At 36.5% G+C, this 18384-nt stretch overlaps 1 protein-coding gene and 2 long non-coding RNA genes across 6 annotated transcripts in view; 2 read left to right on the forward strand and 1 right to left on the reverse strand.

Moving 5' to 3' along the window:
- The window catches only part of LOC131528627 (uncharacterized), a 1898-nt gene extending 747 nt beyond the window's left edge, over nt 1-1151 (forward strand). The window contains exon 4 of the long non-coding RNA XR_009267902.1: nt 1025-1151. This is a non-coding gene — a long non-coding RNA (uncharacterized LOC131528627). The remainder of the gene's footprint in view (nt 1-1024) is intronic.
- Nucleotides 1-11042, reverse strand: part of grin1a (glutamate receptor, ionotropic, N-methyl D-aspartate 1a) — a 24480-nt gene extending 13438 nt beyond the window's left edge. For 2 of the 4 annotated variants that reach the window (XM_058757896.1, XM_058757894.1), the window contains exons 1-6: nt 10427-11042; nt 6310-6444; nt 5079-5255; nt 1948-2010; nt 1096-1193; nt 336-457 (exon numbers count right to left, since the gene is read on the reverse strand). In XM_058757896.1, coding sequence (XP_058613879.1) covers nt 336-457; nt 1096-1193; nt 1948-2010; nt 5079-5255; nt 6310-6444; nt 10427-10675 — 844 coding nt within the window. In that variant the 5' untranslated portion in view covers nt 10676-11042. The remainder of the gene's footprint in view (nt 1-335; nt 458-1095; nt 1194-1947; nt 2011-5078; nt 5256-6309; nt 6445-10426) is intronic. The other 2 variants (XM_058757897.1, XM_058757895.1) reach the window with 1 other exon arrangement.
- LOC131528629 (uncharacterized) overlaps nt 6465-18384 on the forward strand; it is a 22321-nt gene continuing 10401 nt past the window's right edge. Inside the window, exon 1 of the long non-coding RNA XR_009267904.1 lies at nt 6465-7845. This is a non-coding gene — a long non-coding RNA (uncharacterized LOC131528629). The remainder of the gene's footprint in view (nt 7846-18384) is intronic.

Consider the following 18384-nt stretch of genomic DNA (forward strand, 5'->3'; position numbering starts at 1 on the left):
AAATAAAAAACAACTAATGACTTAATGACAATGACATCTTTATAGTAACTTCTTAATTAAAGCTCTAGAGGTCAATGTTAAATTCAGTATTGTAATTAATCTTGCCAGTGAACCAGAGAATGCAACCATTATTGTGTAATCTAAAGTGACTCGTTTAAAACCTTTAAACACATAAAGTGCTTAAATGTTTAAACGGTTAATTTATACACACACGCACTAACATCCACTACTCGCTTCATCAATAAAACCTCTCTAGTCTAGTTTAACAGAGAAACTGAGACAAATGGCTTATTTTCCTCTGCCTGTCTCAGTTGTACTAAGGTGGGTTTACGTACCATCAGGGGCCTCGCTCAAAGCTTTACCGGACATCTCACGCTCCCCGACCAGCCATACATAGCCTGAGCCTGTCATGTTGAGGAAGCGTGCTGTTTTGTACACGGCGGCTGCATCTTCCTCGCTAAAGGCAGACAGACAGGTTTACAACCACTGACAGAAATACGAGAAGCTTACTGAAGTATGAAATTTTGTAAACCCATTGCTTTGAGTATTATTTATTTCAATGTGTTCTGAGGTCTGTCCTGCTGAAAAGACCAACTGGTTAGTGCTAGTTTTGTGCCGGTCGATCAGCATAGCAGGTACTGCAGGGGTTGTTGCCAAGTCTTGCTAGTTAATCTAATTATTTTCCAGGTTCAGTACAAGTTAAGCTCAATCAAAAGCATTTGTGACATGTTGATTACAACAAAAAAGAAAACAAAATGGTTAGAGTGAATATAACCTGACACAAAAAAGGTAATTGTTTATTTTATTTTATTTTAAGAAAAGGAAGAACAAGTGGAACTTATTTTTGTGGTAATCAGCATTAAGCCACAAATGCTGTTGATTTAACCTTAATCTTATATTGAACCTAGAATATTCCTTTAAGAAACACAAGCAACCAAAACACAACATATGGTGGTCTATTCAGCAGGGTGAAACGAATAATAAATATATGGATGACTCATTCTGATTCATTTTACTTTTGCAGGTAGTTATACAGTGAAGACTGCAGAGATTTTGGTGCCCTGCTGAGATAACATCATGCAGTAAACCTCTTACCTGGCGGAGAGAATGATCACTCGGGCCTCCAGCTCTTTGGCCTCCAGGAGCAGGGCAGTTAAGTTAGTCTCTTGGTTGAATTGAAGCACTTTCTCGGCCTGAGATTGGGGTACACAATCAGTCAAAGAGGCTATTTACTTCCGTAACTGAACCATGCTGCCTCATTTAGCACTTTTGGTTGGTTTGGTTGTTTCTGTTTTTTTTTTTTTTTTTGGGGGCTGAAAAGGGGGGAAATTATAGAGTTCCAGGGAAACTGCTTCAAAATGAAAAATAAAAGAATAAAAAAGCTTGAAAAAAAAAAAAAAAAACTTCGGCATTGTCGCATGCAAACTGAGGGTTATCAAGGCTTCAGAGAAGGACGTGCATGTTAGAGGTTTCGGGGAGTGAGACCGATGCAACCGGAAACTAAAACCAGGTGGAAAGGGGAGTGACAGGTGAGAGGAAGTCATTTCCCCAAAGAAAAAGAGTCGAGAAAAAAAGAGCAACGAGGGGATGCTGCAATTGGAAGTAGAATCTGAGTGTTGTGTCCCAAACTATCGAATCTCCACAAAGAATGGGCTTGCTTTTTTAAAATTCTGAATCATGCATCATCCTTTATTAAAAAGGAAAAAATGGTAATGAAAGAAGCGGAGCGTTTTTCTTTTTTTCTGAAACGGAAATTATAATCGTTCAAAAGAAATCCATTCTTCATTTAAATCATAAAAAAAGGGAAAAGTAACGTCTCAACGTAACAAGAAACACGTGCTACCAAGAGAAGGGCATTTCTGGGTTGGCCGGTGATTGGTTGGGCTGGTTCTAGTAGCTACGTTTAGAGATTTTGGAGGGCGGCGTGCACTGACCATGCAAATATACCTTAGGTCCTCTCTTGTTGTCATAGGACAGTTGGTCTTGGTTTTCATAGTTCCTTTTTTTATTCTGATGAGTAATGTGCACAGAGAAAATATGCAGACACAGAAGAATATTATAAACAGTTGAAAATGGTGGGCAGTAAAGCAACCAACAAATTTTTACTTTTCTGCTCCAAATTTGAATCCCTAACACTGGGACTTGCAAAAAACATCATAGACCATCTGGCTTAAAATTGCAAACAAAGCTAGCAAAGCGCGACAACATTACAAACTTCAGGAACCAAGTGGTGCTTTTCCATCAATCCTGATCGGCTACCTGCAGCGGCGCGTGAACGCTTTCTGAATTATTGATGTAACGTTACTCTAAATCCAATAAAAATGACAGACTACTGTGATGGGCTGCCAAGTTAACAAATCGCTCGATAATAATGCAGATATTGTTGAGATACTAAGAAGACCTTTTCTCCTGCACCATCTTGAGTTCTGCTGTATTTTTGAGGGCAGTGGCCTCGGGGGAAACCCTGGCTCAAACGGTGCCATTTTGCAGTGATATAAATAAACCTTCCTCTGCATAGACACACAACATTGCCCTAAAACCGCGATAGATTGGACACACGCTCTCATGTGATTCTTGTTTCAGGCTGCTGAAATTATGCATGACCTATATGCGTGTCGTGGCATTTGCTCATTATGTCACCTCAAAGGAAATTAAAAAGGTGACTACACACTGGCCTTTCCTGAGCACCTCTTAAACCAAACTCATGCTGCCGCCATGAACCCCCGCTGTGCATTCGTTGGAAATAGCTCATTATATCTGACACTCTTGTAAACTGATAGTAGAAGGAATATGAAAATGATCCTTGGCGCATAGTGCATAAAAATAGACCGATCTGCATTAGAATATGAAATAATGTGAAATTTCAGCACTGTTATTTAGACACGCAGCAGTCGCTGATATTTCTTGCCTTATTTATATACATTTATAAATATGCATTATTTATATATCATGTTGGACTTCCTTTCATTACTCTATAACTATTAAATATTAATATATATTTTCTCAGTCAGTGTGAACTGGTGTTGCTAAAACTATTTGATTAACATTATCCAGTAAGTCACAAAAGCATAACGGCAGTCATTTCAGAACAAGTTATTACATTTTCAATAAAGATTACAAGAGTTACATTTTCAATAAAGATTATGAGAACAAATGGGAACAAAATTGCCAAAAATACCCTGAAAGCAGGAGCTACAATTTTCAAACATAAATTAGAAATGGTCAGACATAAGATAAAAGTACACTATCAGAAAAAAAAAAAAAAAGTACCTTTAGTCTGTCTCTGGGATCAAAGATACACCTTTATGCCTTTCTCCGCTAAAAGGTATCAGGTGTAAAGATGTTTCTTTTAGGGTACGGTCCGAGTAACAAAGTGCTGTACCACAATTTTTGGTCATTTTTTTGTCTGAAAATGTAGAGAGCCTGATGTTGTGAATTCTAAATCAAAGTTGCACCTCAGATAACAAAATAGAAAGCCTGATAGAAATGCATATTACACAAGCACCACAAAATGGCTGCCAGGCCTATGATTCAGGAGGCAATTTAAAATTTCAGTAGCAGTGCATAAAAGGCCAAATAAAGCCTTCTTTACTTTCAGAGGCTTAAAAGTAAATGAAGAGTTTTATGCAAATGTTTGCCATGTTTAAAAAATCTGGAGTAATGTTTTTTTGGAAAAACTGGGTGGTTTAAAAAAATTGACTCCAGTGTGTATGACCACTCTTGTGGTCACTAACTAAAGCTTGTCAGTGTGATGTACAAAACAAAAATATGATTTAAATTTTTTTTAAAAACCAAAAACCTTACTTAAACTTAATTTCACATTGCAATAAATCAGAAAGCAGAGGTGTTTCATGCATGATAAATAGCAATGACTCATACTAATGACTCAGCTACAAAATGTGATAAAAACCTAGGCAAGAAAAGGCAAATTTATTTATTTAGCACATCTGTGCTTTACATGGGCATAATAAAGAACTAGAGAGATTAAGACAAATGCAAATCAAGTTTAAAGTAATTTAAGAACATGAAAGGAACACATTTAAAAAGAATAAGTTCTCATTCAAACTAGTTTAAAAACACATATTATATAATAAGTAATACAATGCACAAAAGACATTTAAAAATATTCTGTGGCAGAAAACACCTATTCACATGGTCACATCGTAAGTCGCACATAATTTTTTTTGTATGTATATACACATGCATAAATGTGATTTTTATCACTAGGTAAATAGATAAATTATGCATGTATGTTTCTTACATATGTGCACCTTTTCGAAGTGATTTTTTTCTTTGGTCGTGTCTTATCTTCACAGGACTAGAGTAAGCTATGATAGCCACTGGTGACCCCTCCAAAAAATAATACTGAGAAGAGGAAGACAAATGAAAATAAAGCAGCTGTTTGGGATTTCAACAGTCTTCCAGCAGCAAAAGCGTCTCTGTGGGTATGTAGCTCAATTCGCACCATACCTAAATAGTTTCACTGTTAATAATCTCTTTCAGCAATGAGGGCAACAATAATTACCTCAGTGCTGAGCAGGGGGGATGTGGGCTGGTGATTTAGCTTTCATCCCCAAGGAAACTGAGCAGAACCTCTGCAAGAGCAAAATTCCCACAATGCACCACTGTATTTATGAAGCAATCACAGCTCTAAAGCACCTCAAGAGACACTGATGATAGACTCGCCAAATTGCAAGGATCATATCTGTGGCTCAAGGCTACAAAAATACCAGTGTGTAAATATAGCATAAATATGTTCAAAAAGTCACTGATGCTTTGCAGCGCCCCAGGTTAAGGTTTTCATTTTGCTCCTGTTGTGGGTAGACAGGAGTTTTTGACTATGGTAGAAAGCAACATGAAATGAGCAAATAACGCACGTTAAGTCAAATCAGACCACATTAGACATGGCTGACGCCTTTGGTTTTAGAATGTTAGCCAACATTTACAACATGGCATGAGAGATGTGATCACATGACAAAAAAGTAAAACAGTTACGTACATAGAAGACTTTTGCGATTGATACACACACACTTGCATACAAGCACGCACTGGGAATCCTGGAACTGGGAATAGCTTACCTTGGTCTCTCTCTCCTCCAGAAGAGTTTCTAGTCTTTTCTGTGCCGCTCTGCCTTCATGGTCGTCGCTGACGATTAGAATGATGTGATTCCAGCGGAACTCGCGCATCATGTCAAACCACACATGTGCCTGGTGGGAATAGGGTGGCACTGTGCGGAGGAATGAGAGATGGATGCTCTGGAAGAAGGGTACAAGAGAAAAGAAGGTAGGAGACAAAGTTTAAAATTACATTTTGTATTTTTATTTGAGTGAAATAATAAAGCTATTTCTTCAACTACAGGCATTTATATATATATATATATATATATATATATATATATATATATATATAAATTTTTTTTTTTTTTTTGGATACTGGTAGAAGGGTAGAAAGAAAAAGAAGAAAGTTGGGCCACCTCATTTAAAAAAAGTAATTGCATCACAATTCAGAATTTTTTCTTGGAATTTTTAGAAAAAAATTCAGAATTGAGAGATGTAAACTCTTTTTTTTTTCACAGAATTGTGAGTTTTGCAATAAATAAGTCTGAACTGTATTTTTTAATTCTGTGGCGGAAACAATCTTCCATAGTTTCAAGATTTGTCATTATTTATTTAAAAAGATTGTTCAGTTCTGTTTTATAGATTTCATTGTTTTGTATTTATAAAATTACATCATAAAAATATTACATTTTAAAAACTAAGATAATCTGTTTCAGTAATTATTGCGTGAAAATGAATAAAAAATAAAATTGTTTCATTACTAAATGAATCAGCATTTCTGAACAAATTGGTAGCATGAAGCCAGTCACTTATTTTGTTCCTGAATGAATCAAAGATTTGAATGAATCATTTGAATGAATGATTCAATGACTGAATAACAAAGACAACAACTAATTTTGTTCTTGAATCAATCAATGTTTTAAACAAATCAGTTGAATTCATGATTCACCGAATCAGTCATAAAAAGATTCACCCACTGGCATAAAAACTGAACCTACCGATAGAGTAACTAAAAATCCCAACTATTAATACAAAAAATGGTCTGTAAATGCCACTTGTCAGCAGAATTTTTTTTTTTAATTTGGGCCTTTTCCAATCAAGCTGCACTATTGTCATTTTTGTTAACAGACAAATTAAACTAGTCATAGTATGAAAATTTATTTAATCTCCATACTTGAATAAACACTAATCAATATCCAAAATGTTTCATACTGAAACCGAATAATTAAATTTCTCTCTCATTGCAGCCCACCTTGTCTGAGTAAATGGACATCCTGGTGGTAAGCCCTACTACAGGTATTCGGTAAAACCCTGCAGTATAGGAGACCGGAGTGGGCGTCAGATGGTCATTGGACTGTGGTGGATGGCTCACCAGGATGGCGTACACCTGCAAATAAGATCCCAGAACTGGTTTAAATACAAACTAGCGGTCAAGACTGGATCACAGCGGAGTGATCGCTATGACTCATGGATCTGGCCTCGTTCTGTGAATAAATCTATCACAGTCAGACAGATTGACAATTTGATTGATTGATGATGAAGGATGTTTGGTTGGACTCAATGGAGCATAAGAGACAAAGAGGAATCTGGCATATATAAACATGTTTTTTTTTCCAAAAAATATGCTGTATTAAGAAGGAAAAACAACAATGGAGAAAAACATTATGTGTTTCCAGAGAGACCCTCCGGCATCAGCTCCATCTGTCACAGAATGTCTTCAGAGTGGGCAGAGACATCACTGTGCCAAAGGCGCTAAAACTGAGAGATACAGCAGTTTCGCATGGAAGAATCTCACATAACCAAGAAATTAATTCAGTAATTATCCTAACATCCTGCTAACTAGCTACACAACCTTACAGCCAAAATTTGTTGAAGGTATGTACACAATTAAGCACTAGACACCCACTAGGTTGACCAGGGAGATTGGTGTGAATATTAGTGAGAGAACAAACAAAGGAGCACCATGAACAGGACAGGATAGAGAGAGAGAGATTCATGTTCAACCCAGTTTTTGTTCAGTGCAGTATCCAGGCTTGAGACAGATTTCTACCTCAGCACTTTTGTAATGACATCACCGGCCCAGAGAGCACTTAAAGCGGAACCGCGTAATGTGATTTTTGCGTGTCCATGCTTTTAATGAAACAAAGCATGTGGCAGAATTACTCCCACGAGTGTGACAGTAGTTATTCAGTTATTCAGTAGTGAAAATGTCTCATTTACACTTCATGTAGGGCATTGCTACTACAGTACATCATGGTTTCTCCTCTTCTCAGGCTATAACATTGCATAAAAAAACTTAGAACTGAGTGGTGATCATTTTAAGAGCAAATCCATCTATCTATCTATCTATCTATCTATCTATATGTATTATTTATAATGAACATTAGCTGTATGTCTCTAGCATTTTTGGCTTGCAATAGCTTCCTCTCCCAAAGACATTTTGCAGTTTGCAGATACGATGCCTTGCTGACCCTTCCACCCCCATCTTTATTTTTATCAAGCACAGTAATACTTTGTGAAAATAGAAATGGCTTGCATTGAAAAGCATTGATTTTTCATGCGTCACCTAGTTTGTTTTGCAGCTGCTGCCCTCGGCCAGCATCGTCATCTCACTCATTCCTGACATCAAAGCTCTGTGGGGTCAGCTACAGTACGTTAACCTTTCCTCTCACCGCGAGTCCATCGACCTGCTTGGATCATCATCTGACAGGCTGTCCTGTTTAGACATCTAAACGAATTAGGCAGCCTCAATCTACTGCCACTATCCAAACCAAGTTCAACTGTCCAAGTAAGTCTCCACAGGTCAGTGCCTACACTGTAAAACTGTTTTGTTGGCTAACCTAAAAAATGTGCTTCATGTTGTAACATCCGATTTAATGGGTTTATTCAAATAAAAAACTATATTGAATGTGAGTGAATCAACAGTACTACATTAGGTTACATTTTAAGGTTAGAATATGTAAAAATGGTTCCTTTTATTTTCAACATTTTTCTTTAAATGACATACACCCTCACTATCTATTTATATAGTATTTATACTTATATAAAGAATATATATAGAGAGAGAGTTCAGATGCAAGAGCCTCTAAGTGCGGTTTGAAATTTTCTTCTAAAATGAGCATTTTTATCAGGCTCCTATGTGTAGGTTTAGTAATTTCACTTTAATGGCAATAAATAGGTTGTTTTCATTGCTATTAAAGTGAAATAACTGAACATTAACATAAAAGCCTGAGAAAAATGCAAATTTTAGATGAAAATTTCAGATGGCACTTAGAGGCTTTTGCATCTGAGCTCTTCATATACATATACATACACACACACATACAGTCATGGCCAAAAATGTCGGCACCCTTGGTAAATATGACCAAAGAAGGCTGTGAAAGTTAATCTGCATTGTTAATCCTTTTGATCTTTTATTTTTAAAAAATCACAAAAATCTAACTTTTCATTGGATAATAAGAATTTAAATGGGGGGAAATATCATTATGAAATAAAGGTTTTTCTTTAATACACATTGGCTACAATTAACGGCACCCTTTTATTCAATACTTTTTGAAACCTCCATTTGCCAGTTTAACAGCTCTAAATTTTCTCCTATAATGCCTGATGAGGTTAGAGAACACCTGACAAGAGATCAGAGACCATTCCTTCATCCAGAATCACTCCAGACCCTTTAGATTCCCAGCTCCATGTTGGTGCTTCTTCTCTTCAGTTCACCCCACTCATTTTCTACAGGGTTCAGGTCAGAGGACTGGAATGGCCAGCAGAAGCTTGGTTTTGTGCTCAGTGACCAATTTTTGTATTGTTTTTGAGGTTTGTGTTTGGATTATTGTACGGTTGGAAGATCCGAACATGGCCCATTATAAGATTTCTAACAGAGTCAGTCACTTATTGATTTTTTATCTGTTGGTATTTGATAGAATCCATGATGCCATGTGTCTAAACAAGATGTCCAGGACCTCCAGCAGAAATATCGGCCCACAACATCAAAAATACAGAAGTATATTTCATATTTTCATTCACCCATCTTGAGTGTTTGCTGCTAAAAAGCTCATTTTTTAGTTTCATCTGACCATAGAAGCCAGTCACATTTGAAGTTCCAGTCGTGTCTGATAACTGAATATGCTGGAGTTTGTTTTTGGATGAGATTTTTTCTTGAAACCCTCCCAAACAACATGTGGTGATGTAGGTGCTGTTTGACCATTTTTTTAAAAGGTTTTCTGACCCCGAGACTCAACTATTTTCTGCAATTCTCCAGCTGTGGTCCTTGGAGAGTCTTTAGCCACTCAAACTCTCCTTCTCACCATGCATTAGGACGATATAGACACACGTCCTCTTCCAGGCAGTTTCGTAACATTTTATATTGATTGGAAATTCTTAATTATTGCCCTGATGGTGGAAATGGGAATTTTCACTGCTCTAGCGCTTTTCTTAAAGCCACTTCACTAATTTGTGAAGCTCAGTTATCTTTTGCTGCACATCAAAAATATATTCTTTGGTTTTTCTCATTATGATGGATGATTAAGGGAATTTGGGCTTTGTTTTCCCTCCTATTTATATTTCTGTGAAACAGGAAGCCTTGGCTGGATAATTTCATGTTCATAATCACCCTGGAGTGCTCAAAATTGTGAATATGAATGAGAATATACTTCAGAGATATTTTACTCATGAGAATTTCTAGGGGTGCTAATAATTGTGTCCAACGTGTATTTGAGAAAAACATTTATTTCATAATGATATTTTCCCTCATTTTAAATTCATATTATCCAATGAAAGGTTAGATTTTTGTGAATTTTTTAAATAAAAGATCAAAAGGATTAACAATGCAGATTAATTTTCACAGCCTTCTTTGATCATATTTACCAAGGGTGCCAATATTTTTGGCCATGACTGTATATGTATGTGTTTGTCTAAAAATATTAAAAAATTGTCTAACCTATAATATGCATTTCATTTAATTGCACTCAAGTCAAAAATATGATTTATTATGACTAAGTAAACTGAATACATAAAGTATCTAAACAAAAGCCATTTTTAAAGGACAAATAGGTTATTCATTGCCGTTTTACACTGCAATAAATGTTTAGAAATGATCAGTTGACATCAGTACATCTGTAGCTCTTTCTAATGAATATATTTGCATATTTGATGAAACACTTTTCAATAACCTAAATAATGGTACTTGTAATGGATAATATCATGCTTCAAAAAAACACTGCCTTATGAAAGCTAAATAAATTAATTCAATCTTAGTGGTGCGTATTACATTAATATGTTTACCCCTCAAGCAACTTTTAAGCCTTTTTATTTAATACTGGATCTCGCCACATGAAAATGCCACAGTGCAACGCTGATACTAAAAATCCCACCTGACTGGAAATGAGATCCTCACACACAGACAGCGCCATCTGAATCGCATTAGCTTTGTGAGTGACAGAGATGGCGGTCAACTTGAATTTATCCCTTCCGTACACCTGGTTCGCCTGAGTGACCGCATCCTTGAACACCTGCTCGTATCTCTTCTGGCTCAGGACGGCCCCGATGTTCACAATCTTGGGCTCGCAGCCGCCCCGCACGCAGGAGCAGGAGAATAACGCGGCCAGCAGAAGCAGACGCATCGTGTGGATGAACAGAAGAGCGCACGGAGAGCCCCAGTGTCCTCCCTTCTTAGTGCTGCCGGAGGCTCTTGTTTGAGCTATTCGCTTGTTAAGAATGAAAGCAATGTCCAGTGTGGCAGTTTTAGACTAAAAAAAAAATCCCAGGTACGAAATTCACACACTGCGGCGATCTGTTCATGGTGTCCGGTTCATTTAGGCGATGGCATCTGAGAGAAGAGGCATTCAATGCAGCCTTTCTCTTAATTCCCCCTGTTAAGTCAGACTGCAGACAGGCAGAGCAGGAGAGTCGCATGCTACATGAAGCCTGGCAGCAGAAATCAGTGATGCGTCTCTGCGCGTCGGCTGTTGTTCTGCGGCGGAGCGCTGTCCTTGGTGCTGACAGCTGTGCGCGCTCTTTTACGCGCGCCCCCGCACCTCCTCCAGTTTTTCGCGTTGGCGTTCCGCTAGAATTAAAACGCTCCGATGTCACAAACAATCCAAGCGTGAAATTAAAAAAGAGCTAGAACTGTTTTTCCATTTGGAGCGAATTGTTTTATTTATTTTTTATGAACGGGTAGAAAAAAACATGTGGTTTTGAAAGGTCTGGTGTCGAGCATTTATGGACACATTCCAATGTTTCTAACGCATTTAATCCTACATATTCCCACCGCATTTTGACCATTTTCTTTTGAATTTAATGGGACTTACAAGAGTTGCTGTTGTACAGATAATTCTCAACTGTTAATGAAATAGATTTAATATGAACGTTTTTACATGAACAGAGTTTTTCCTTGCTGAAAGATAAAATGAAGGTGAAATATGTCATAATACAAATGTAGCTATTATATTTGGTAATATTTAAAGGTTCTATTACTAATCAAAATTGGTAAAATTGGTCCCAATGTATAGCTAAACATGCCATTGATCAAATTTGTGAAAGGCCCATTTTGAATAGCTGATTTATTCACATCATAAAACTGTAGATCTCAAAGTGTTACATTAGGCTAAATGAGACAAAATTTCATTTTTATTGGATTATACAGTATTATGTTACTATGCAACCTATTGGGTATAATTGAGCAACTTAGCAATTTTGCCTCAAGTTTTCTGTCTGTAACAACTGTGTCCCATAAACACATAATTTCATTACTTTGAATCATTACTTTAATCTTTGTTCTTTTCAAAAAGTGAAATGCATGTGCTTATTCAAAAACTGTGGGATTAAATGGTTACAAAACATGGTCGAATTGGGATATTTCCTTATATTCTTGCCCAAGACAGTGTTTAAGCCAAATAACATTTATATAAAGTGTATTGCTAGAAGTTTTTAAGCAAGTGTATTGCTTAAAAATGAAGGTTCAGCAAAGAAACCTCTTGTCACAAACAGTTGTTAGTTGTATTTAGATCACTGTATTGGTTTCTTTAAAGCACCAATGCATAGAAGTTCTCCTTGACTCTAAAAACACTTTTGGCTCTATTTCAAACCTTTATTTTCAGCTCACCTGCTTCTAGTATAGCCTCCCACCCAAAAAGACTGACTTAAGACAGCTAAATGTTTCCACCAATGCTCAAAGTTGTATTTTAAGGACTGATGTTCAATTATGTAAGCGGCACGCCATCTATATTTCAGCATTTTCAATCATGAAATCACTTGCTCTGTCTCTCAAACCTAGACTTTAAAAGTAATTACTTAAAGTGGCAGGTCTGAGAGGTCTTCATGGTTCTCTGAGAATCTCCTGCTTTAAGTGCTGTGTGTTTTCAAATGGCAGCTGTGCAGAACTCTTAATTTGTGCTTTATTACAAAGATGCATGTCAAAGCTCCAGACAAGAGCGGTGCTTTGAAAAAAAGTGTACTGATCGCTTGTGGGGAAGAAAGGGTAGCGCTTTCTATGCAGGTGCATGTGCTGAGCAGCATTATGCACTGGTAGGCACATAAGGACAAAAGGGGAAAAACGGTTACCAAGGAAACAAGCCTCTCTCCTGAAGTGTGAAGTTTCAAAGTATTCACATGTAGGCATTTTGTACGCGCTGGCAACGCGGGGTGTTAATGAGACGAAGTGACTGTAGCGCGCCTTATAAACATGCACCACAAAGCACGTGAACATCTTGAATGCTTGATGTTGGCATATTAATATGCAGGTTTTCTTGTACATACTGTATGCATTTGGCCTCGCTTTGTGTAGTGATTTTGTCAGACTCATTGTGATTTGATTAAATTTTCCCGTGTTAGAGAACCTGCAATCGAAACCCTATTAATATTTCATTATCCGTGGGAAATAATCCCTCTACATGTGAATGTCACACTCTGATATGAAGAGGGGATTTGTAAATTAGGTCACAATTGATCTAGTTATGCCGTCGACTTTAAATAATGTATCACACGCCTCAGGAGGGGCATCTTTATATAGCTCCATGGTTTTATTTACTTGTATTACAAAGTCAAATTATAGTCTGTTGCACAAAAGAATCATTAGAAATATAAAACAAGCTTATTTAATTATGGATGTTATCATCTCAAGAATGAGTTCTAAGTATTCCGTTTATGTTTTTAGATGGCGTATAAGTGTGAGTTTAGCAGTGAATGCGCTGGCAGTGGCGCGTGCTACTTCACTGTCTGAGGTGTTGTAATACTCGGATGTTTCTCGCTTGCTGGGAGCCACACAAAAGGCTGACCAAGCGACAAGGTTCTCACTGGCCTCGGTCGTGTTCAGCTCCCTCCCCCCCACTCCCACATCTCTGCACATCAATACAGCTGGGCCAGCCTGCACTGCAGCCGTTATATAATGACGCTTCTGCCAACACACACACACACACACACACACACACACACTCTCATAGAGACAGACCATTTACCAAAGAACAGTCAGGACTAATTAAGAGATGACACACCTCTAATGTGTGTGTGTGTGTGTGTGTGTGTGTGTGTGTGGCAATAGAAGCAGAAAAAGGATAAGATAAGGCGATGCTTAAGGTCCAGAGGATTTTGTAAGATCTTAAATATGCTATCAGAAAAAAAATGTGTTTAAGTGTTAATACATTTATTGTGAGATGTGCCTCAAGCTAAATGAACAATTTTTAATGTATGTTGGGATACATTTATCCTTCAGTAATTGCTGTATTTCATATTAAAAAATATTAATTGAATTTTAGTTGAATTTAAATAAAAAATTTTTATTTAGTTTAATTTTAGTAGGGGAGAATATGATGGTAACATGGTTAGTGCACAACCTGTGGTCACAACGCAATTATTTTATTAAAATAATAAAATATATTTAAATTAATTTATTTCAATTCATATATACAGTCATGGTCAAAAACATTGGCACCCTTGGTAAATATGATCAAAGAAGGCTGTGAAAATTAATCTGCATTCTTAATCCTTTTGATCTTTTATTTAAAAAATTCACAAAAATCTAACCACTCTGGATAATAAGAATTTAAAATGGGGGAAAATATCATTATGAAATAAATGTTTTTCTCTAGTTGGCCACAATTAACGGCACCCTTTTATTCAATACTTTTTGAAACCTCCATTTGCCAGTTTAACAGCTCTAAATTTTCTCCTATAATGCCTGATGAGGTTAGAAAACACCTGCCAAGAGATCAGAGACCATTCCTTCATCCAGAATCACTCCAGACCCTTTAGATTCCCAGCTCCATGTTGGTGCGTATTCTCTTCAGTTCACCACTCATTTTCTATAGAGTTCAGGTCAGAGGACTGGAATGGCCAGCAGAAGCTTGGTTTTGTGCTCAGTGACCCATTTTTGTGTTGTTTTTGAGGTTTGTGTTTGGATTATTGTACGGTTAGAAGATACAAACATGGCCCATTATAATATTTCTAACAGTCAGTCACTTATTGATTTTTTATCTGTTGGTATTTGATAGAATCCATGAAGCCATGTGTCTAAACAAGATGTCCAGGACCTCCAGCAGAAATATAGGCCCACAACATCAAAAATACAGCAGTATATTTCATTGTACACATGGGGTACTCTTTATACCTGTGTTCACCAAACCCATCTTGAGTGTTTGCTGCTCAAAAGCTCATTTTTTAGTTTCATCTGACCATAGAAGCTAGTCCCATTTGAAGTTCCAGTTGTGTCTGATAAGTGAATATGCCGGAGTTTGTTTTTGGATGAGTTAGGAGAATTTTTCTTGAAACCTTTCCAAACAACATGTGGCGATGTAGGTGCTGTTGAATTTTTTTTTTAAGGTTTTCTGACCCCGAGACTCAACTGTTTTCTGCAATTCTCCAGCTGTGGTCCTTGGAGAGTCTTTAGCCACTCAAACTCTCCTCCTCACCGTGCATTAGGACGATATAGACACACGTCCTCTTCCAGGCAGTTTCGTAACATTTTATGTTGATTGGAAATTCTTAATTATTGCCCTGATGGTGGAAATTGGAATTTTCACTGCTCTAGCTCTTTTCTTGAAGCCACTTCACTAATTTGTGAAGCTCAATTATCTTTTGCTGCACATCAGAAATATATTCTTTGGTTTTTCTCATTGTGATGGATGATTAAGGGAATTTGGGCCTTGTTTTCCATCCTATTTATATTTCTGTGAAAAAGGAAGCCTTGGCTGAATAATTTCATGTTCATAATCACCCTGGAGTGCTCAAAATTGTGAATATGAATGAGAATATACTTCAGAGATATTTTACTCATGAGAATTTCTAGGGGTGCCAATAATTGTGTCCAACGTGTGTTTGAGAAAAACATTTATTTCATAATGATATTTTCCCCCATTTTAAATTCATATTATCCAATGAAAGGTTAGATTTTTGTGAATTATTTAAATAAAAATTAAAAAGGATTAACAATGCAGATTAATTTTCACAGCCTTCTTTGATCATATTTACCAAGGGTGCCGATATTTTTGGCCATGACTGTATATACAGTATATATATACCTAGTTATTATTATTATTATATTATTAACTAGTTGCTAATTAGCATGCATATTAATAGAATATTAGCCATTTATTAGTAGTAAGTAAGCACATATTAATGCCTTATTCTACATGACCTTATTCTACATGCCTAATCCTACCCAATACCTAAACGTAACAACTACCTTTCTAACTATTAATAAGCAGCAAATTAGGAATTTATTAAGGGGAAAGTCGTAGTTAATAGTTAATAAGTGTTCCCTATTCTAAAGTGTTACCATATATACATAGACATACATATATATATATATATATAATAATGTTTTTTATTATTATCAGTGTAAGCAAAGTTTCTGCTGCTTAATATTTTTATGGAAACCATGAATCCTTGTTTCAGGATTCTTTGATGAATAGAAAGTTCAATGAGCAGCAAATATTTTAAAAAAATTCTGTAAAATTAAGAGACTTTTTTCAAAAACAAAAAATAATGACATAAAATATATATATATATATATATTAGTGGTGGGCCGTTATGACGTGCTGCGTTAACGTGAGACTCTTATCGGGCGATAAAAAAAATATCGCCGTTAATCTATTCTCAAAGTTGGGTTGGGAGCTGGGTCTATACTACGCAAGCTATGATGACTTTCACCTTGATATTTTAGCGCGGATGTATACCTAGCCGAATTGCACTGTAGGGGGCGAGAACGAGTCTTCGAACCTGTGTGTATGCGTGCTAACATGGATGCAGCTGTGAAGCCGCCGGGTTTGCTTCAGGGAAAATTTATTTTTAAGAAGCTTCCCAATGGAAATCGGCAAGTCATTTCTGTCTCTACGTTACATTTACATTTACATTTACGCATTTAGCAGACGCTTTTATCCAAAGCGACTTACATTGCATTCAAGGTACAGTTTTTTTTTTAACATTTTTTATCAGCTCTACACGTTACATGGTCGCGCTCTCTGTATCGCGCGCACAGCGGAGTTCCGCCCCGGTTCGCACACACACACACACACACGTAAGCGCACACACAAGTGAGCACACTCCCACTCCTATTTGTAAATATTAAGCCGCAAAACGTCTATCTAAATATGACTTCTGTGTGTCTCTGTGTTAATGTATGGCGCAGACGCACGGGTTTGTTCACTACTCATACAGAAGACCGCGTGACGCTTGCGGCGATATTAACGTCTGTCGTCTCACGAAATGAGGACATAAATACATGAACAACATCTCCAGAACTGCTCTGAGAGTCACTTCATGAGCATTCGAGCGTTTCATTTGAGAAAAACTATCCTCACGGCAACCCGTCAAAATAAAAGTTCGGTTTCACTTGAAGACATTGGGCAGAACATAATAGGCTACTACTACTAAAACTTTTAAAATCTTATCTTTAAGGAATAATCATACAATGTCTTCAATGTTATTATCAATATTAAATTCTTGATGACTGCTAGTTGTTTACTTATCTACTTGGCAGAATTCAAATGAGCCATTTTAATCTAGATTAATCTAGATTAATTCCAAGATTACAGTGAGATTAATCTAGATTAAAAAAATTAATCTATGCCCACCACTAATATATATATATATATGTATGTATATATTTGCGCATATAGTATTTGCTAATACAGTTATTTGCTTATAAAAGTTGTAAACGCAGAAGTAGTGATAACATGATGTTTAATAGAAATTCTGTATTAATACAAAGTTGATGTTGAATAAAGTTAATAATGGCAGTATTGCATTTTTTAAAAGTATGTTTCTTCAAAAACTTCAAAAGAATTATTATCATATCAGCCTTGTGTGTTTTCAGGCTGGTAATGGGTTAAGAAGAAACGTTTCACTGCTGTTTTGGCTTGTCCTAGATGCCAACCGTGGACCATGCAGACCCACATGATGTGTTTTTCATGTATGTGGTATGTCAATCTATAATTGATGACTGATCTTTCCATCTCTGTCCTTTTTTTATCGCCATAAATAGTGAGTTGGTCTAGCACTGCAAACTGCATGTGCAGCCTAAATGCAAGAATGTGTATCTTATATAAATATTATACATCAATACAGAGCGTGAGAAGATGGAAAACATAGTAATATTGATCACCTCTGCCTACAACCTGTAAATTCTAAGTTTTTTTAGGCCAGATTGGGTAAAATAACAAAATCCAAGCAACAAACATCTTGGGATAAAGTATGCACACAGAAGTACTGTGGCATTGCACCAACCTCAGAGGGTTGCTATGGTTATAAATGATGTCCAATCTCCTCTTCAGAAAACTAGGACGCAGACCAAGAGCAGAACTTTCGACCAGCCAAATGTTACACCAAAAATATGCTATTTAAAACGAAAAAGAGGACTGTCTGTTCTTAAACTGAGGCACAATATAGATGCTCTATTTTTGACCATTTTAATCCACATCAAAAGATTTCTGTCAGGATTTAGACAATGATATATGTGGCTCCCTCAGTGAATTTTAGACTTTTTATTATTTTTAAACCGTTTTCTCTATGCATGCGTGTCCTAATTATTGATGACAGGGAACAGGGAACGTTTTATGGTGTTTCAAGGTTGTGCACAGTTATGTATGACAGTTTATTTATATCTTTATTTTACTCTGTAAAGATAGATAGATAGATAGATAGATGATACACAATAGATAGATAGATAGATGATACACAATAGATAGACAGATAGATAGATAGATATAGTTACAGTAGATAGATAGATAGATAGATAGATAGATAGATATAGTTACAGTAGATAGATAGATAGATAGATAGATAGATAGATATAGATACAGTAGATGATAGATAGATAGATAGATAGATATAGATACAG

This window comes from Onychostoma macrolepis, chromosome 21 (genome assembly GCF_012432095.1).
Source record: "Onychostoma macrolepis isolate SWU-2019 chromosome 21, ASM1243209v1, whole genome shotgun sequence".
NCBI lineage: Eukaryota > Metazoa > Chordata > Actinopteri > Cypriniformes > Cyprinidae > Onychostoma > Onychostoma macrolepis.